Source organism: Triplophysa rosa, linkage group LG8 (genome assembly GCF_024868665.1).
Source record: "Triplophysa rosa linkage group LG8, Trosa_1v2, whole genome shotgun sequence".
NCBI classification, from domain to species: domain Eukaryota; kingdom Metazoa; phylum Chordata; class Actinopteri; order Cypriniformes; family Nemacheilidae; genus Triplophysa; species Triplophysa rosa.
The window spans coordinates 23,152,472-23,170,161 of NC_079897.1; the positions used below are offsets into that span (position 1 = coordinate 23,152,472).

At 39.3% G+C, this 17,690-nt stretch overlaps 1 protein-coding gene across 2 annotated transcripts; it reads left to right on the forward strand.

The window, feature by feature from the left end:
* Nucleotides 1-296: 296 nt before the first annotated feature.
* Nucleotides 297-13,737, forward strand: sphk2 (sphingosine kinase 2). Of its 2 annotated transcripts, XM_057339459.1 has the most exons (8): nt 297-411; nt 2,474-2,782; nt 3,244-3,953; nt 8,129-8,278; nt 8,463-8,557; nt 9,541-9,656; nt 9,755-11,477; nt 11,920-13,737. In XM_057339459.1, exons 3-8 carry the CDS (start codon nt 3,488-3,490, stop codon nt 11,980-11,982), a joined length of 2,613 nt encoding a protein of 870 aa, XP_057195442.1. In that variant the 5' UTR covers nt 297-411; nt 2,474-2,782; nt 3,244-3,487; the 3' UTR covers nt 11,983-13,737. The 2 variants fall into 2 exon arrangements, with proteins under 2 accessions (XP_057195442.1, XP_057195441.1); XM_057339458.1 differs by having other exon boundaries at nt 2,474-3,953.
* The last annotated feature ends 3,953 nt before the right edge of the window (nt 13,738-17,690 follow it).

The window sequence follows — 17,690 nt, forward strand, 5'->3', positions numbered from 1 at the left end:
TTTTTCGTCCTTGTGATTCATTAAAAATGCCTGTCAATCATTTCTCAAATTGCGTGCGCTTCCGCTGGATCTTTCATCCTATTGGCTGAAATATTGGGTGAAAGGTAATATTTACGGAAAAAGACATCTCTCTTTACAAAACTAATCTCTTTTGCTGTTAATCGATATACTAAATAAACTCTGTGCCACTAGATATGATATCCGAGAGGACAACACAAGTGTGCTTATCGTAATATTTTTCAATGACATGGGTTGGCCAGATGGCGGTTTTATCGAATGATTGGAAGTTCGTCGTGTCAATCATTTACTTGCCTCCGCCCGCTGCGTCAACAGATTTCCTGAAAACGCTCGTGCCTCCCCTACAGCTCAGGAAAGCTGGTGAAACTCGCTATGTATGGGGACAAAAATGAGGTAAGTCTGTCAGTATTTGTGTACTGTATTTGTCAGTATCAGTATTTGTGTCGTCTTTTATTATTTTCTGATGTGCGACATACCAAAAACCACCTGGAATTGGCCCACTTTATTAAGAATTTAAATAGAAACCGTTCTGTTTTGCAGGTTTGTGTGTCTACGCTCCCGCCGTATTAGCTATTTTAAATGATAAAAAAGATAATGATTGCACAATAGTGCATAATATTTGCTCAATAGTGCACCATTGACTCAATAGTGCTCGCCACCGTCAGTTATAAACGAACCCATTCATACTAGTTAACGTTACTAGTTTCTTGTGTAGCCGGCCTGTCATCATCAGCTAGCTGTTTATCTATGAGTTTGTTTCCGAGTTGCTACGAAACTGCAGCTGTACTTGTGAATTATTTTGGCGTTAATTTGTCTGACGTTAACTACTCGCGTTGTGCGAACCAAGCCCTGCTATTAGTTTGTTTTAGACACAGTTTGGTAGATTTCCGCGATAGCAATAAAAGCTAATTGTGGATGACAGCGTTTTCATCCGATCCTGCGGCAGACTACTCAAAAATAACCATTCATGCTAACTATTCATGTTAACACTATTTTAATACCCGATTCAGGCTGAGGCGCCTTTCACAACACCTAAAACCAACGTGTGACAACTGACCGACCACCTGTCACATTCAGAGACGCTTTGTAAGTTAATTGTGTAAGCCTACGATGTCCCTATTGGCTTCCTAAATTCCTTTGCAAAAGTGCAACATTCCAGTGTAAATATTTCCGCGTTGATCAAATTCTTATCAATCAGATAGAGATCTGCGCAGCTGTGTACAAGGGTCATGTCTGTTTTATTGTATGATCCACCCCCTTGGAACGCCGTTTTATATGTTAAATCTTAAAACTATCATATCAACGATGCAGTAAAACTGGATGATAAAAGGTACAAAGTGTGCATTTATGCGAGAGAAACCAAGACAGACTATTCTTTGTGGCCGTATAAGGTATCGCTTAATCCGGGTTAGTGAATGCCAGTTTTGCAATGGAATGCCCTCTTGGGCTTTTGTGGCTTTTGTTAAAGAACTGCTTTCTTGACCGTGTCCCCGCCCAGTCTTTTAAGGGGGAGACTTGTTCATCACGTTTTTTTGGTTATATTTTTAAACAGTTATGGAAATCTGCCAGGTATTGATTTCGTGTGAGTCTCACCACACGGCACCGGAAGAAATTTAACTAGCATGATAAGAGTTTCATTACTCGGGACATCTAGATCAAATTCCAAAACAGAGTCTGCAGATATTGAAGTGTCTACAGACAGATGCTGAAACACAGTAGCCCGCCTCGTCTCAGATGTTTATAGACTGTTTATATTAAGCATCTCAGCGGGCAGCAGTTTCCTGTCTGCTATAAACTGGCACTTATCAAATTGTTTTGAATTTCAAATAGAAAATTGAGTTCACACGACTGATTTACATCTGCTCATGTTAAATCCCAACAGACATTAGACTATTGAGTTGAACTATCGCACGTTTTTTTCATCCACCGTTTCGGTGTTGCCTTCCAGCTGGAATTTCACAAAGATTGATGTCTGCCAGGTGTTTTTCCCTCAGTCCAGTTTTCTGTGTCATGTTCCTTAATGCTTTCAAACCACAAGGTCTTGACGCATTTTTGAACAATGAACTTTGTATTTAGTCTGGAAATCCATGCGTTCACACTTCCCCCACCAATAGTTGCCATGCACTCTTAGTTGAGAAACAAAGTATTCTTCAGCATGTTTTTCTTTTCTGCTGATGTCAGACCTTTGAAGTTATTGCATCTTTAATTTATCTGATAACTTGAGTGTGTTAGGACATCAGTTTGAAATCACAGCAAATTAGGCTTAGATTTATTTTACATAACAGGTCATATAACTTCAAGGCAGACTAATATTGTTAGTATTCTAAGCGTTAATGTTATTGGACTTTCTTGTGCATTGTAGGATGATGTGAAACATTGTACAGTATATATTGTTCAAAAGGTGACCTTTTTGCCTCTACTACTCTTATGACTCTTCAACTTTCCTTTTCAACAGGGCACCTATAACAGCGTGAATACAAGAGTGCTCAAAGCAGCGAAGGCAACCATGGCTTGACACTTTAATCCAGCACTCTTCTTTTCTTTGGTGTTTTATTTATCTGCCATTTTTGAAAGAATCCCCTGCATGCATGGACGAGTAGGATTCAAGGTTCATGGATGTCGAATGTTGGAATTTCTGGCATTTATTTATTGGATGAGCTAGAATAACACAAGTTCCCTTCGCCACTACATTCTCTGATGCTATTTTGGACCAAGACCAGAATTGACATCGCTGTTCATCTTTATGAAGAGAACCTGTTTTATAGTTCTGTCTTTAACTCTTGTCATGCACTATTGTTGGATGTACAATTACTTATACCCTCAATGCTTGTTTGTCCTAAATGTTTTTGTAGCATTTGTAGGGTTATCATAGTCTTACTCTGTGTTTGTTGATAAATTAACTAAAGAAATTTCTTTTAATGACAATTTATGTAGACTCACACAGAATTGCGCTTTGTTTTATGTTGATAAGAGATATTCACTTTTTCTCATATTGTAATATTTTCAAGTCAGACAAAGAAAGCTGAAAAAAGCTAATAATCTAAAATATAATTGTTTTGGTAAGGATATTTTAATGCAGCACTAACCTGGAAGTATGTGTATTGTTTTGTTCAAATGTTAATAAGAGGATTGGGCATTGGTTCAGGCAAAATGCACTTGTGTGGGAAAAGGTTGAACATTATCAGGGATGAAAAAGCCTGCTGAAGTTTTTTTCCCTTTGAACAGACACCGGCCGAAGCACTGTCAACTGATTTAACATGATGTGGGACTAAAAAGGTTGACTCATAAATAAAAACAATCAACCACCGTCCACAACAACTCCAAACGTCCAGTGCGTCCGTCCAGAAAAATCATCTCACTACGAACAAAAGAGACCAAAAACTGAACTCTGCATGAGGCACTTGCATTGTCTATTTAACGCATACTTTCCATTCCACTGTGGCACTTCATCTGAGCCCAGAAGCTGAACATGCGCTCACCAGGCCCAGATAGCCTGTCCGTAACCGAGGAGGCGCTGCTGCATGGCCAGTTTGGAGGATGGAGCACCGGAGGGGGAAGTGGCAGTGGAAGCAGCAGTAGCAGTAACAGCTGCCCCAATAGCCCTGGAGGTGTGTCTGTACCATCCAGTCCCGTGTCCACAAGCTATGCCCTGACCCTTACGCCCACTCACATCCACGTCCAGCGATTATCTCCACGCACTGTGAAGCAATCCAGGCTACTGTTGCCCCTGGCTGAGTTCACTGGATGCAGCTGTCCACGGTCACCGGCCCCCCCATTGCTGGTGCTTTACTGGTACCCTCCGGGTCGACGAAGGAAGGGGGTCTCCAGACACAGACAGGTGAGGGCCTATCTGGCGGAAAGCAGAGCCGAGGCGGAAATATGGAACGCTGCTATACAGTGCCTGCTGAGGGGGATGGATGTCAGCTCCACTACAGGTGGGTGTGTAGAATTTCTCAGGCGCTGTTAATGATTTAGTTGGTGCTTAAGTGTTTTTCCATAATGAATGTTGTGTTGTTGTCAACGTGTGACACTTGATAGCTTTTATAAGTGGTGTGGTCATTCAACACTGATGGCGTTTTGTTTCCATGGGTGGGTTTATGTTTTTATTGTAGATAATTCATGTTCTGAAGTTTGCCATCAAGATGAAAAACAGGAGTGTAGAAGCATGTGTACATGGGACATTTGTTTAATTTGATTTCTCATTGTTTAAAATGATATTTTGTGCTGATCGCAAACTGATCCCAGATCGCCATGACTATGTTCAGATGTTATTTTTGAAACTAGGTCATTGTCTTAAGGATAGACCATCATGGTCAGCTAGTCATCCAATGACCGATTAGTGGATTAGTGGTTTTTATCTAGCTCTTTTTAATATTCTAGAGTCTAGACAAAGCACAAACTTAAAAAAATTGTACCTTGAGGCCACTACTTTGTCTCGTTCTGTTGTGGCTACATCCAGGTCCAATCCGGGTCAGGTTAACCAGAAACCGGAAAAACCAGAAAGCATTAGGAAACCCACTCTCCCCAGTCATTTTAAAAACATGTATTGTATATCGCCCATTTGTAGTCTTAAAGAACATTGGTTTGTGTAGGTTGTTGTTTTGTTTGCAGACATAACGTCTTTAATAAATGGAAGAACATTTTCGGGCAGTCCTAATTCTATAAGATATCCGAATGCTTTTCCATTAAGGTCATGTCTTTAGTACATGTCTTGTAAATGGGATGCCGCTATAAATTCCTTTATGGGAAGCTAAATTTATGGGATTATGAATCATGTCTGTGTGCATATATTTGTGTAAGAGTTTAACTCTCTTCATTTGGCTCTCTTTTTCCTCTCCCTATTTCTGGTTTGCGCACATAATTTGTACCACACGCGGTCATTTGCAGTCAGTAAATGGGTGGGTCTGCGGTAGAGAAAACACAGCTTGTTTTGAGTAGCGCAGATCATTCAGTAGCAATACACCAGACTTTGACTTGAACAGATGCCGTGTGCTGTCGAGTTGTTCCTGTGCACTGCTGTGCTGTAGTTATTTAGAGTATTTTTAATGCTAGTCAGTGCAGCTTTTAATGTATCATTAACCCACACCCTGGATAAAATTACAATTTAATTGAGTTGGTTTCTGGGCCTTTCTCTGTAGAGTTTATAATGTGTCAGATTACCTTCCCACACTGTGTGTAATAATGTGAAAATCTCAGCACACACCCATTAAAACATTTGTTGTATTACTTATTTTATTTATTTATTTATATAAGCTAGTTTAAAGGTCCAGTGTATGGAATTTAACGGCATCTAGCATTGAGTTTGCAAATTGCAACCATTGGTTGGCTCAATCCAACCCTCCCTTTCAAAGCACTACGGTGTCTGACACAGAACTGAGATGTTCTCACATTTTTGCTTCTTTGCCGAAGGAGAAAACGTATGAACGAAACGCACTCGGTAGAGAGAAACAACATGCCAAATTCCATGCAAGGGGACCCACGGTCTTTGTATAGAAATAGCTTATTCTAGGTAATAAAAACATAACGCTTCATTATCTAAGGTGTTTGTACACCTCTAAAGACATAGTTATATGTTATATAGTGCCCTCCACTATTATTGGCACCCTTGGTAAATATGAGCGAAGAAGGCTGTAAAAATAAATATGCAATGTTTCTCGTTTTGATCTTTTATTTAAAAAATCTACAAAATTCCAACATTTCATTCAAGTAAAACAATTTGAAGTGGGGGAATATCACATTGTGAAAATTTTTTTTTTCTCTAATACACCCTGGCCACAATTATTGGCACCCCAGATATAAATTCTTATTAGTAAAATATCTCCCAAGTATATTCCAATTAATTAAAAAAATTCTGAGCACACCAAGGTGACTAGAAACATGATATTGTCCAGTCATGACTTCTTGTTTCACAGGAGAATAATATTAAGGGCCCAAACCCAATAAATCATTCGTCACATTGTGTAAAACCAAAGAATATAGTTCTGATGTGGAGCAAAAGATTGTTGAGCTACACAAAATAGAAAGTGGATTTAAATGGAAATGGTTGAAATAATAAAAATTCCAATTTCCAAAATCAGGAAAATAATTAAGAAGTTTTAATGGTCTGGAGATGTTGCAAATCTGCCCGAAAGAGAATGTGTGTCTGTCTATATTGTCTTAATGCACAGAAAGAGAATATTTTGAGTGGCCAAAGACTTTTCAAAGATCACAGATGGAGAATTGCAGAAATTAGTTGAATTTAGGTGTCAGAAAAAATAAAATTAAAAAAAGGAAAACTGCACCTCCATCACCACAAGTTGTTTGGGACACTGTTCAAGAAACAAATGTTCAAATGCAAAAATAAATTCCACCATATTAATCTGCTATACTGAAACTTCAAACAGGACTGGGGTCTATGGCCATATGAAATGAAAAATAGTTTTTGGCAGCAATAAAACAGGATAGATTTGGTGCACACAGGGATAAAAAAGTGCCCCATGTCCACAGTTAAATATACCACCAGATCTTCATTGTTGTGGACCTACTTTTATACCAGAGGTTCTGGACATCTTGATCAGAAACATGTCATCATGCATTATATCAAATACCAACAGATATAAAAATCATAACCTGACTTGCTCTTATAGAAATATTGTAATGGGTCGTGGTTCAAAACAAACCAAATCAACACAAAATGGGTCACTGAACACAAAATCAAGATCCTGCCATAGCCATCACAGTTCCTTGACCTGAACCCTATAGAAAATGAGTGGGATGAACTGAAGAAGATGGAGCACCAACATTTGAAGGATCTGGAGAAATTCTTTATGGAGGAATGGACTCGGATGAGTCTCAATGTATTCTCAAGCCTCATCAGACTGAAAAGAAAACACTCAGAGCTGTTTTTCTTATAAATTGAGGTTGCGGAGTGTATTAAATACAAGGGTGCCAATAATTGTTGTCAACATGTATGGAAGAAAAAAAAAATTACAATGTGAAATTCCCCCTACTTCAAATTGTTTTCCTTCAATGAAATGTTGGAATTTTGTAGTTTTTTTAAAATAAAAGATCAAAACGAGAAACAATGCAGATTTATTTTTACAGCCGCCTTTGCTCATATTTACCAAGGGAGCCAATAATAGTGGAGGGCACTGTATATTAAAATGCATTTCTGTCGATAGATCCTCCAAGAAAATGACACATTGGACCTTTAATTATGTTAATAATGTGAAAGTAAAGCAACCTTGACACATCACTTTTTCCATTCAGCTATTAAAAGCAAGAATGGTGTTTTTAACATTGTGTAGCTGCCACACAAGTTTTGCCTCGGGTAGTTTTTAACTTACGAGTCACGTGTCCGCATGAGATGGAACAACCATTACATTTTTAGTAGCTTGGTAAGGAAGAATCTTTTCATCTTAAGCCGCGGTCACACTTGACTTTTCGTTCCATTCATTCATACTCATGCGAATGCGAATGCATCAGACCGGAAACCCCCGTCCGAAAAAGCCTGTACAAAGATATTTCGCTGCGAAGCAAAGTTGAAGTTTGGTGAACTCTGACCTGCGAATTCACGTCACGTGAGTGCGTGAGACCAATAGAAGATCAAAACGTCACAGCGTGACCTGTCTGTACAGAAATGTAAAAAATGGAGGAATCGCTCCCGCCCATTTTTGTACCACCGTCCGAACAAAGTCAAATCTCAAAGTCAAATCTGACCATGGCATTACACCTTTAGAAATGAATAACTTGTGGCGCCAGTGGTACGGTGGATGGTGCCCTGACATCTTGCACAGTGATGTTTCCGGGTTTGAGTCCTGGCTCCTGGTCCCTTCCCGACTCTTGTTCCCCTCTCTCTCATCTGGCAGGTTCCTGTTTGTCTTCCCTGTGCTATTAAAATAAAACCGTAAAGGCAAAAAATTGAATTATTGAGGTTTGCTATATGCTGTAGAAGAACTTAAATGAAGATAGCTTGAGAATGTAGATACGGTATGCTAGGACATTTCTACCACTTTAAAGTCTGTTTTCTGTCAGTACGTTTGAAGCAAAGATGACATATTCATCATCATAAGGTGTACTTAGTTTGCCCAAAAATGAAGTCTTTATCTCTGATTTCTTTCTTTTCAATCAGAATTCAGCAAAAGCATGTTGCCTCGTCCCCGTCGACTGTTGCTGCTAGTCAATCCATACAGTGGAAGGGGTCAAGCAATGCAGTGGTGTCAAACGCACATACTTCCCATGATAAGAGAAGCCAATATCAGCTACAACCTCATACAGACAGGTATAAACAATACGTATTATTCCATACACGTTGCATCAGGGATAAACCTGGACCTGAATAATTCATACCCATATAATGTAGAATTCTAAATCAGTTCTGAAAGAGACACACCAACACTGCCGCACTGGCCAGAATCTCTTTGGCATTTTGTACATGGTGCACTTTGTTTTGTTTTTTTGCACAGAGCGTCAGAATCATGCACGAGAGCTGATCAGAGAGATCTCGCTACCAGAATGGGATGGAATCGTCATTGTATCTGGAGATGGACTTTTGCATGAGGTGAATATCATAACGATAGTGTTCCAGTACTTTGTAGAGCATTGTGCTAGCGGTGCAAAGGTCATTCCCATTGAACTGTACAACTTGAATGCACTTTGGTGTTTGCCAAGTGCGTTCATGTAAATGCAATATTAATATTAAATGCAATATGGCTGTGTCTCCTAAAGTGATAGAATTTTCATTTTTGGGTGAACTATCATCATTTACTCACCCTCTTGTCATTTCAAACCTGTATGACTTTCTTTCTTCCGCAGAACACAGAAGAAGATATTTTGAAGATAGTGGTTAACTGGCCCCCATTCACTTGCATTGGTTTTGTGTCCATACAGTAGAAGTGAATGGGGGCCAATGCTGTTCGGTTTCCAACTTTCTTAAAAATTAAAGCAATAAGCCCCAAGAAGCAGTGGGTAACAGTGTATTTTATAACAGCTGAGGGTGTTGTAAAACCCCCTTAGCTGTTATAAAATTCCCTTGTAACCCACTGCTTTGCCGGGCTTATTGCTTTTATAAAACGGTTATTACATATGCGTAGCAAGGTTTCATAAAATAAAGTAAATAAAGTGATATTTAGGCTATGTTATGCGGTCAGCAGTTATAAATCGGGGTATTTTATAACGGCTTAGAACTCTGCTCAACCAATCAGAATCAAGGACCACAACTAACTGTTTTATAAATCTTCTTTTGTGTTCTGCAGAAGAAGAAACCTCATAAAGGTTTGAAATGACAAGAGGGTGATTAAATGATGACGGAATGTTCATTTTTGGATGAATTGTCACTTTAACTTGTGTTAATGTGTGTATGTATGTTAACAAATTCACAGGATTGCTATTTATTAATGTGCGTCTCTAGACACTGACCACTGTGATTTCAAGCACTGCCTAACTACCTAAATGATACCAGTCAAAATAGACAAGACAGTCAAAATAAAACAATTATTTACATATCATTTGCAACTTAAATAAACCCACGCATCTTTTCTGCAGGTGATAAATGGCCTCATGGAAAGGCCAGATTGGGAACAAGCAATAAAAACACCTGTAGGAATTCTGCCTTGTGGATCTGGAAATGCCCTTGCTGGTTCCATCAACCACTATGCAGGGTATGAGTCACATGTATAATGTTTTCTATTGAACGCAATTGATTGTCATCTGTTTTCCATCTTTATAATCTCCCCTACACTTTCTCTCTGTCTATCAGGTACGACATGTGCCTTCGGGAGCCTCTCTTGCTCAACTGCTGTTTCCTGCTATGCCGGGGTAGAGTTAAACCAATGGACCTGGTGTCTGTTACAACAAGCCCGTATTCTGCGTCGTCCACATCCAATCAGAACGGGCACCCACCTGCTCCCAGAAGACTTTTCTCTTTCCTGTCTGTGGCATGGGGGTTTGTGTCCGACGTGGATATAGAGAGCGAGCGCTACAGAGGACTGGGCTCTGCAAGGTTTACACTGGGAACTCTGGTGAGGTTGGCCTCACTGCGCTCTTATAAGGGCCGTCTTTCATACTTGCCGCCCGCTATAGTGAACCCGTCCCTGGATGCTACGCCCCAGCCCCCACGCAGACCTCTTTCTCGCAGCATTACGGAGGGTTTGGAGGGGTTTTGTCGCACGCCCATCCATCGGACATGCTCTGACATGGGTCTGAGTGAGCAAAGAAGCCTTTGTAAGGGAGACGGGGAGAGAGAGAGGGAAAGGGAGAGGCAGGAGAGAGAGAGGGAGAGGGAGAGAAGGAGAGAGAGGGCAAGGGGCGTGGGGGTGGTAAGAGCCTCCAGTCTAGCAGAGGACAGAGAGAGAGAGATAGAAGCAGAAGAGAAGATGGAGGAGACATCAAGGACCAGGTCGGAATCAAATGTAGGGGAAGAGTGTGACAACATAGACAAGAACAATGGGAACGGACAGGAGGAAGAGAATACTAGGAAAACGGAGGAGATAGATGAAGGAGTGAGGAGAGCGAGAGAGTTGAGCCACAGCGATGGGCTTGATGAAGAAAAAGAGCAGACCACACCACCCGACCTGCAACACAAACTGCGTAAAAACTCAGCCCCCTCCAGCCAGATCATCAACGCCTTCTTTAGCCAGCCAATCAGCGCAGACTCTGACCAAGACTTGGAGGTGGCAACCTATGGGAAGGAGGATGAAGATTTAAATGGAACCTACTTTCAGAGAGAAGCCTATCCACTGGACAAAGCTCGAGAGCGAGCTCTTACCATTTCCTCCTCTCCATTCCGTCAGTCTCCTTTTAAATCCTTTAAACCCAAAACGTTGGACCAGAACCAGAACACCTCACGACCACGCCCACTCTCCCTTCTCCACCAATCGCATTCAAACTCCCTGCCTCCAAAATTTCCATCCCTCTCTCTGTCCCTTTCCCCGACCCCTCCTTCATCCCCATCTTGTGCCTCTCCGCATTCTTCTTATCTCGCCCCGCATCCCAACACTCCTAGCTCCTCTTCCCCATCACCGTCCTTTCATTCGCCAAGCCCTTCCTTCAACTTTGACCTTGCCGAGCCCACCGGATCCCTAAAGAACCGCCCGCACAGGACATCCTCCATCAACCTGCCAGAGGATGACCTGCTACCTCCTTTGGATCAGCCTCTGCCCACAAGAGACTGGGTCACCATTGAGGGCGATTTCGTTCTGGTGCTTGCGATCTACCAGTCTCATCTGGGGGCAGATCTTTTTGCTGCCCCTCAGGCTCGGTTTGACGATGGTTTGATACATCTGACGTTCGTGCGGGCTGGTATCTCCCGTGCAACGCTTCTTAGACTGTTCCTGGCGATGGAGAGAGGAGCACATTTGTCTGTTAGTTCTCCCTATGTTAGTCACGTTTCAGCTCGGGCGTTCCGTCTTCAACCGCTCTCATCACGAGGAACACTTACTGTGGATGGAGAGCTGGTGCCCTATGGGCCTTTGCAAGCACAGGTACGAAGTATGAAAGGGATAGTTCATCTTCAAAATGAAAATTCTGTTATTTACACGCCCTCTTGTCATTTCAAACTTTCTTTCTTCTGCAGAACACAAAAGAAGATATTTTGATGAATGCTGATAACAGAAAACCGTTGGTCCCCATTGACTTGCATTGGTTTTGTGTCCATACAATAGAAGTCAATGGGGACCAACGGTTTTTGGTTACCAACATTTTTTAAATATCACACAGGTTTAAAATGACAACAGAGTGACTAAGTGATGACAGAATGTTCATTTTGAAGGTGAACTATACCAGATATTAGCAAATTGGCATGCTATTTGTGATCCTCATGTACTACACCACATTGAAGTTTATCTCCTCCCAAGGACAATTTGTTCTTTTGGAGTCTGAGCATGCTTTGCATTTTAATTTTCTTACCTTTTTGTGTTTTCCTAGGTTCATCCCTCCATGGCCCGTTTGATTGTTGGGGACTCGGGAGTAAAGATTACAAAATTCTGACCTGGTTGGATTTGAACCGGCAGGGATTAACATCAGGCTCTGGATTATGTAACAGCGTATTGGGGAGAGAGAAACAGAAAGCCAACAGTTGCTTTGCAATCACTGCTTTTACTCGAATTAAGTAAAGGATTGCTGATTCAATCTGCATATGCAAAGAGTGTTTTTGACGGAAATTTGTGTTCTGTTGGATTACTTACTACAGTCGTAGACAGAAAGCAGCAATGCAAACGGTGAAACTGAGTGTGTCTTGTGTATACATTTTAGTATGCATTTGTGCATAGATCCTCAGCAGTGCTACTGCCTTACTTCAGAGAGGGACAGAACACGTAAATAAATGCTTTTAGGTTGCCACATCAAATATTCCTCCACATATGTTGAGTAATGGGTACCCCAGGAACGCCGTATCCGTCTCTGAATTTTACGTGCAATCCACTCTTAATTTACCTACTCACTTAGTCCTACTACTACAACACACAATCCTGAAACCTCGCGATTGATCTACATTGAACAAAGGCTCCGTCCAGCTCTTTAAAAACCTTCCATTGTTTCACGGGACCGATCAGAAATATCAGTCTTACGGCGTAGCTTAATGTATTTTTAGAATACAATCAACGTGTTGATTGAGTGGAACTCATGCCGACTCTTATGGTGTGTATTGCGTTGCTAGTTTGTGTAGGAAAAGCATGCAATGGTCATGATATTGTTAGGAAACTAGCTATATATGCATTGCAGTGAATAATGAAAGCTTGTAGAAAATTTGTCAGGGCGTTCTTTTTCACAATCTTACATTTACTCTTCAATATCAGCCCGTAGTGTTAAAATCAAAATTGATCTTAAATTGTTTTACTGTCAGTCCTGGATTAAAGAAAACGCAGAGGGTCCTCGTAGTGGTTACCAATCCCTTAGTAATATCAAAGACATTACATTTTCCATGACTTGAGGCATGTTTGCATAAGCAAGTTTGTTAACTTGCATGCAAATGATGAAAACACTGATACTGGCGGATTGGAAGTTGCATCTCTACTTTTCCTTCGAACTGCATCATGCTATGTCGTCGCACAGTGAGGAACTGGAATAGCGCAATAAACACGTTTGTTCTCAGCCCAGTCCGCTGAATTTATGTTTTTTGTAGTACTGCGATCAGTCGTTTTCCCCAGAACCTCATTTGAAGATTGAGACACTGTAGTAGGACTTACTTTTCAGCTTTTTTAAGTAAACAAACCTGTGCAAAGTCTAGCTGTGGATCTGATTATGATTGTAAGAGCTTGTAAGCTTGGTGGCCTTTCCAGTACTGTTGAATTTTACCCAAATATTTACTGCAGAAATAGTTTTTTTCTCTTGGTTTTATTTTGCCCGAGGACCACAATTTGACAGTTGCATACCCTTTTGCTTTAATTTATACATTTCAAATGATTAAACTTTAACTTTCGGCTGGAATTTCCGAACAGCTGTCCTGTCTTGTGCAATCACTTCTGCGTCAATAGATCTGCGCTTTACTTAGCAATTGATATGTAATGCTGTTTGTTTAGTCTGTGGACTAGAAAGGGAATCTGAGCTGCAATCAGATGGCCAGTTATTTGTTTTTGGTTTTCATTTTCCCCCATGTTTCCTTCCTTCTTTTGTTGTACCATATTTTACAGTGATCTATTAAATTTGGTATTGAGCTGCTGTTCACCTTGAAAATGCCAGTTAAAGATCATTCATTCTACGATGCTTGTAATACGATTGTAATTACTAATAAAAAATATTATATTAAACACATATGCATTATTTACAGTTTCTTGGTCTGTATGGGTTCAAATGTTTTGGATCAAATTTAACCATGAAGCGGCATTGTTTTGTCTTCCAGTCTTTTAATCTTGCATTCTTTAGTAGTGCCAAAGAGGAAAAACAATTGTATGGTTGAGGTATCGCAGGCTCATGAGCGAGGATAAATGTTAGCTTCCGGTTTAATTGAATAAATGTCAGCTCAGGAATGTTTTTCCTGTTCAATTACCACATTCCCAAGAACAGACCAGGAAGAAAAGAGAGCTGGAACTTGGAAAAACGTCACAATAACCATAGCGATTGTGCACAGTTAAAATGTTCCTCCAGGGCAAGATGAGTAAGGCAGCATTAGTCCGTACAGTGTGTTTCACCTCTGCTGGTTATCAGGTTTGCATGAACTGGTAAACAAGGAAGCCGTCATCTCCGACCCTCTTCCTTTCTTTCTTTCGGCTCTTCATCTCTCCCGTTTCTCTACTAATCTTTACTTGGCACTGCTGCTATCTTGCTTTTTGTTGTGTCTTGGCCTTCCTGTCAGTGTCTTGAGTTGTTATTTTCCTCTTGTTTTCTCACTTGTATCTCAGTATCCATTCGATTACAGACAACACACTGTCTTGTGCTCCTTTAGATTACAGTCTTCTTGCTTTCACCCTGCCTTTCCTCTAGAAGCAAGACATTGTTTATGTCCCTTTTGTCCTTAGTTGCTCAATTCCAGACCACCTTTTTCTAGAAATAGGCCTTTTGTAGTTGGTTACATAGTTGGTTATTCTGAGAGTTAAAGGTCAACAATTACAACAAGAAAAAATGAATACAATTATGCATAAAAAAATAAAACCCTGCATTTTTACAGTTTTCATGCCATTATTCTTGATGTCAAGTAAGAGGGACTGACTAGTATCATCCCAAAGGGGTTTGTGTTGTGACAATGACCTAAACAAGTTACTAAACGTTATTCTGTTTATTAGACAACTACACTAATGACGTTTAGGGTCACTTGAGGGAAATGTTTCTCTTGAGCATACAAACCTTTTGTTACGAAGGTGTATGCATAGGCTAAATATTTGAGTTTTGAAGACAAAAAGATCATAATGCAGACATACGTAGTCTTATTCATCAAAGGGAGACTTCACTGAAGGTGCTAAAATGTAACAAGTTTTGATTTATTTTTGAATTTCTTCAGTTGCAACGTAATTCCCCTGTAGTTATTCCATAGTTTTGATATGGTTTAATAAGTAAGCGAAACTTTATAAATGGTTGTGGCCAAACGTGATGTCCAGAGAGCAAATTTGTTCAATAATTTGCTTTTAATGCCCTATCAGGTTGAATTAAACCAGGGTTTCCCCATCTGGGGTTCGCGAACCCCTGGTGGTCCACAAGGGAAATGCAGGGCTTCTTGTGTCAACCAGTGCACATACAAGTTGTTTCCATTAGGCTACTTTAAAAAAAATGAAATAGCAAAGAAATATTTAGAAATAACAATAGTTATGTAAAATACTACAAATAGAAACCTAAAAACAGATAAAAATAAGTGTTTTGGAAGTTAAACATCCAAATGTGCTAATAAATGATTGAAATGTTTACTTCCTCAGGGGAGTATACCTCTCAGGGGTCACTTCAAGTAGCCTAAATGATTTAGGTCAAAGGAGAGGACAAAAAAGTTAGAAAAATCCTGAATTAAACCATCCGAATATGAGATGATCTGGTACAAAATGGACAAAACACAACTGAAATGAACTGCAGCATATCAAGGTGTATTTTATTTGAATACACACAGAAATGCATAAGAGTTCATAGGAAATAAAGCACATTGACTACAATTTTATCAATTGTTAATATTATGTTGATTGTCTCTTGTTGAGAGTCTCTTGTAGAAATATTTTCTTGCTGAACACGAAGAAGAATGTTTGTAAAAGGATGCCAGTAACCAAACATCCCCCATTTACAGCCATATATATATATATATATATATATATATATAGGGAAAATAAATACTATGAGAGTCAATGGGGGATGAGCTCTGTTTGGTTACTGACATTCTTCTAAATATCTTCCTTTGTGTTTAGCAGAACAAAGACATTTATAGCCTATAAATTTGGAACAATCTGAGGGTGAGTAAATATAACAGAATTTTATTTTTGGTGAACTGTCCCTTTAAATTTTTTCAGGGCAGATATTTAATTGATGTTTCATATGATTGCACTTAATGTCTTATGGGCTAAATATGGTTAATATTTGAATGTAACTTTGCCTATACATTCACAACAAACACTCAAGTCTTCTGTATATTTGTATATTACTAGGCCACGGTAGATTATATATTATTGTTGTACTGTACATCTGATCCAACTGTATTATTATTAATTTTTCAATTCACAAAAACACTAAATTGCAGTTGCAATTGCAAATCAATTGTCTCGTGTAAGCTATGTATTAAGATCGTTAGTAGATATCTACAAATATTTAAACCGGTATATATATAAACCATATCGTTAGTTAAGCCATGGTTTGTGTAGTAAGATTGGTTTTGCCAAAAGTCACCAATACAACAACAACAACAAAAAACATGGTAACTACACTTTTACCATAAAGTAAGTTTAGTTTAGTTCATTTATTTACTTTTAATCTTACACATACATAATTACATTTTTGTTTAACAGTTTGATTCGGTTACAAATATTTTATTTTGTGGTTCAACTCCCCCTACTGGACAAATAAGGAACAACAGGGGCGTAAAACTGCCTGCTCCAGGTCTGCAGACTCCCCATATAGTCTTGAATGGCCGTTTTCTTGTTCTCTGTAGAAACTCATTCAGTCGCAAGATGGCGCCAGTGAGCTTTTGATTTGCGTTTATGAAACGAGCGAAAGTGATGTGACAAATTAAAGGGACAGTTCACCCAAAATTGAAAATTCAGTCATGAATTACTCACTCTCTAGTTGTTCCAAACCTATATTAATTTATTTGTTAGGTTGGACACAGAGAAAGATATTTGTATTCTATTGTGTTATGGTCTCTGTGTACTGTTGTTGCTGTTTCTGTGTTCTGGATGCTCCTGTCACCAAAACAAATTCCTTGAATGTGCAAACATACTTGGCAATAAAGCTCTTTCTGATTCTGATTCTGATATTTGGACGAATGCTTGTAGCCAAACAGTTCTTGGACCCCATTGACTACCATAGTAGGAAAAATGACAATGGTAGTCAAAAATGCCCCAGAACAGTTTGCTTTCCTACATTCGTCAAAATATCTTCTTTGTATTCAACACAACGACAAAAAACAGAAAGTAATTTTTCCTACGATGGTAGTCAACACGGTCCAAGAACTGTTTGGTTATAAGCATTCTTCCAAATATCTTTCTCTGTGTTCATGAGAACAAATAAATGTGTATTATAATTTTTTGTCGGGGTGAACTATCCGTTTAACACTGGTATGAATTAAACATTTGCAAACACAGTCTAGCATACACAATATCCAACCACAATTTCAGTTTATTTTAAAACAAACTTTGTATAAAACATAGACTAAAAACATAGATTGTATAAAACCTCTGTCTGATGCTTTGGATCAGTGTTTTGTATCTGGAGATGGACCAAATTGTCTTTACTCAAGAAGACATAAAATGGCAAGAAACACAATTTTGTCCTACCATTTTATTAAACAGTTTTCATCTTTAAATATTATTTAATGAATAATAATTTGTTTAACAAGTTATCCATAAATTGTTACTCTAGCTCAATTGGTAGTGCATTAAAATAAGCGCAAAGGTATGACATACTGATAGAACAGCTTAAATATGCTGTGACTTGCTTTGGATAAAAGTATCAAATGTTAATGTCAAAATATAAATAAGGCTTACTATGCAAAAAAAACCCTCAAGAATTGGTTAAACCTATTTTTTCCCATTCAATGCGCTTCAGTAAGTGTATACTGAGCAATGCGCTGGAAC

What these genes read in the sequence shown, in the direction of transcription:
- sphk2 (XM_057339458.1), top strand. Translation starts at nt 3,488, where the DNA reads ATGCGCTCACCAGGCCCAGATAGCCTGTCCGTAACCGAGGAGGCGCTG. An exon ending in CTACAACCTCATACAGACAG is followed by an intron (nt 8,279 to 8,462) that starts GTATAAACAATA and finishes TTTTTTGCACAG; the next exon opens with AGCGTCAGAATCATGCACGA. An exon ending in ATGGGCCTTTGCAAGCACAG is followed by an intron (nt 11,478 to 11,919) that starts GTACGAAGTATG and finishes GTGTTTTCCTAG; the next exon opens with GTTCATCCCTCCATGGCCCG.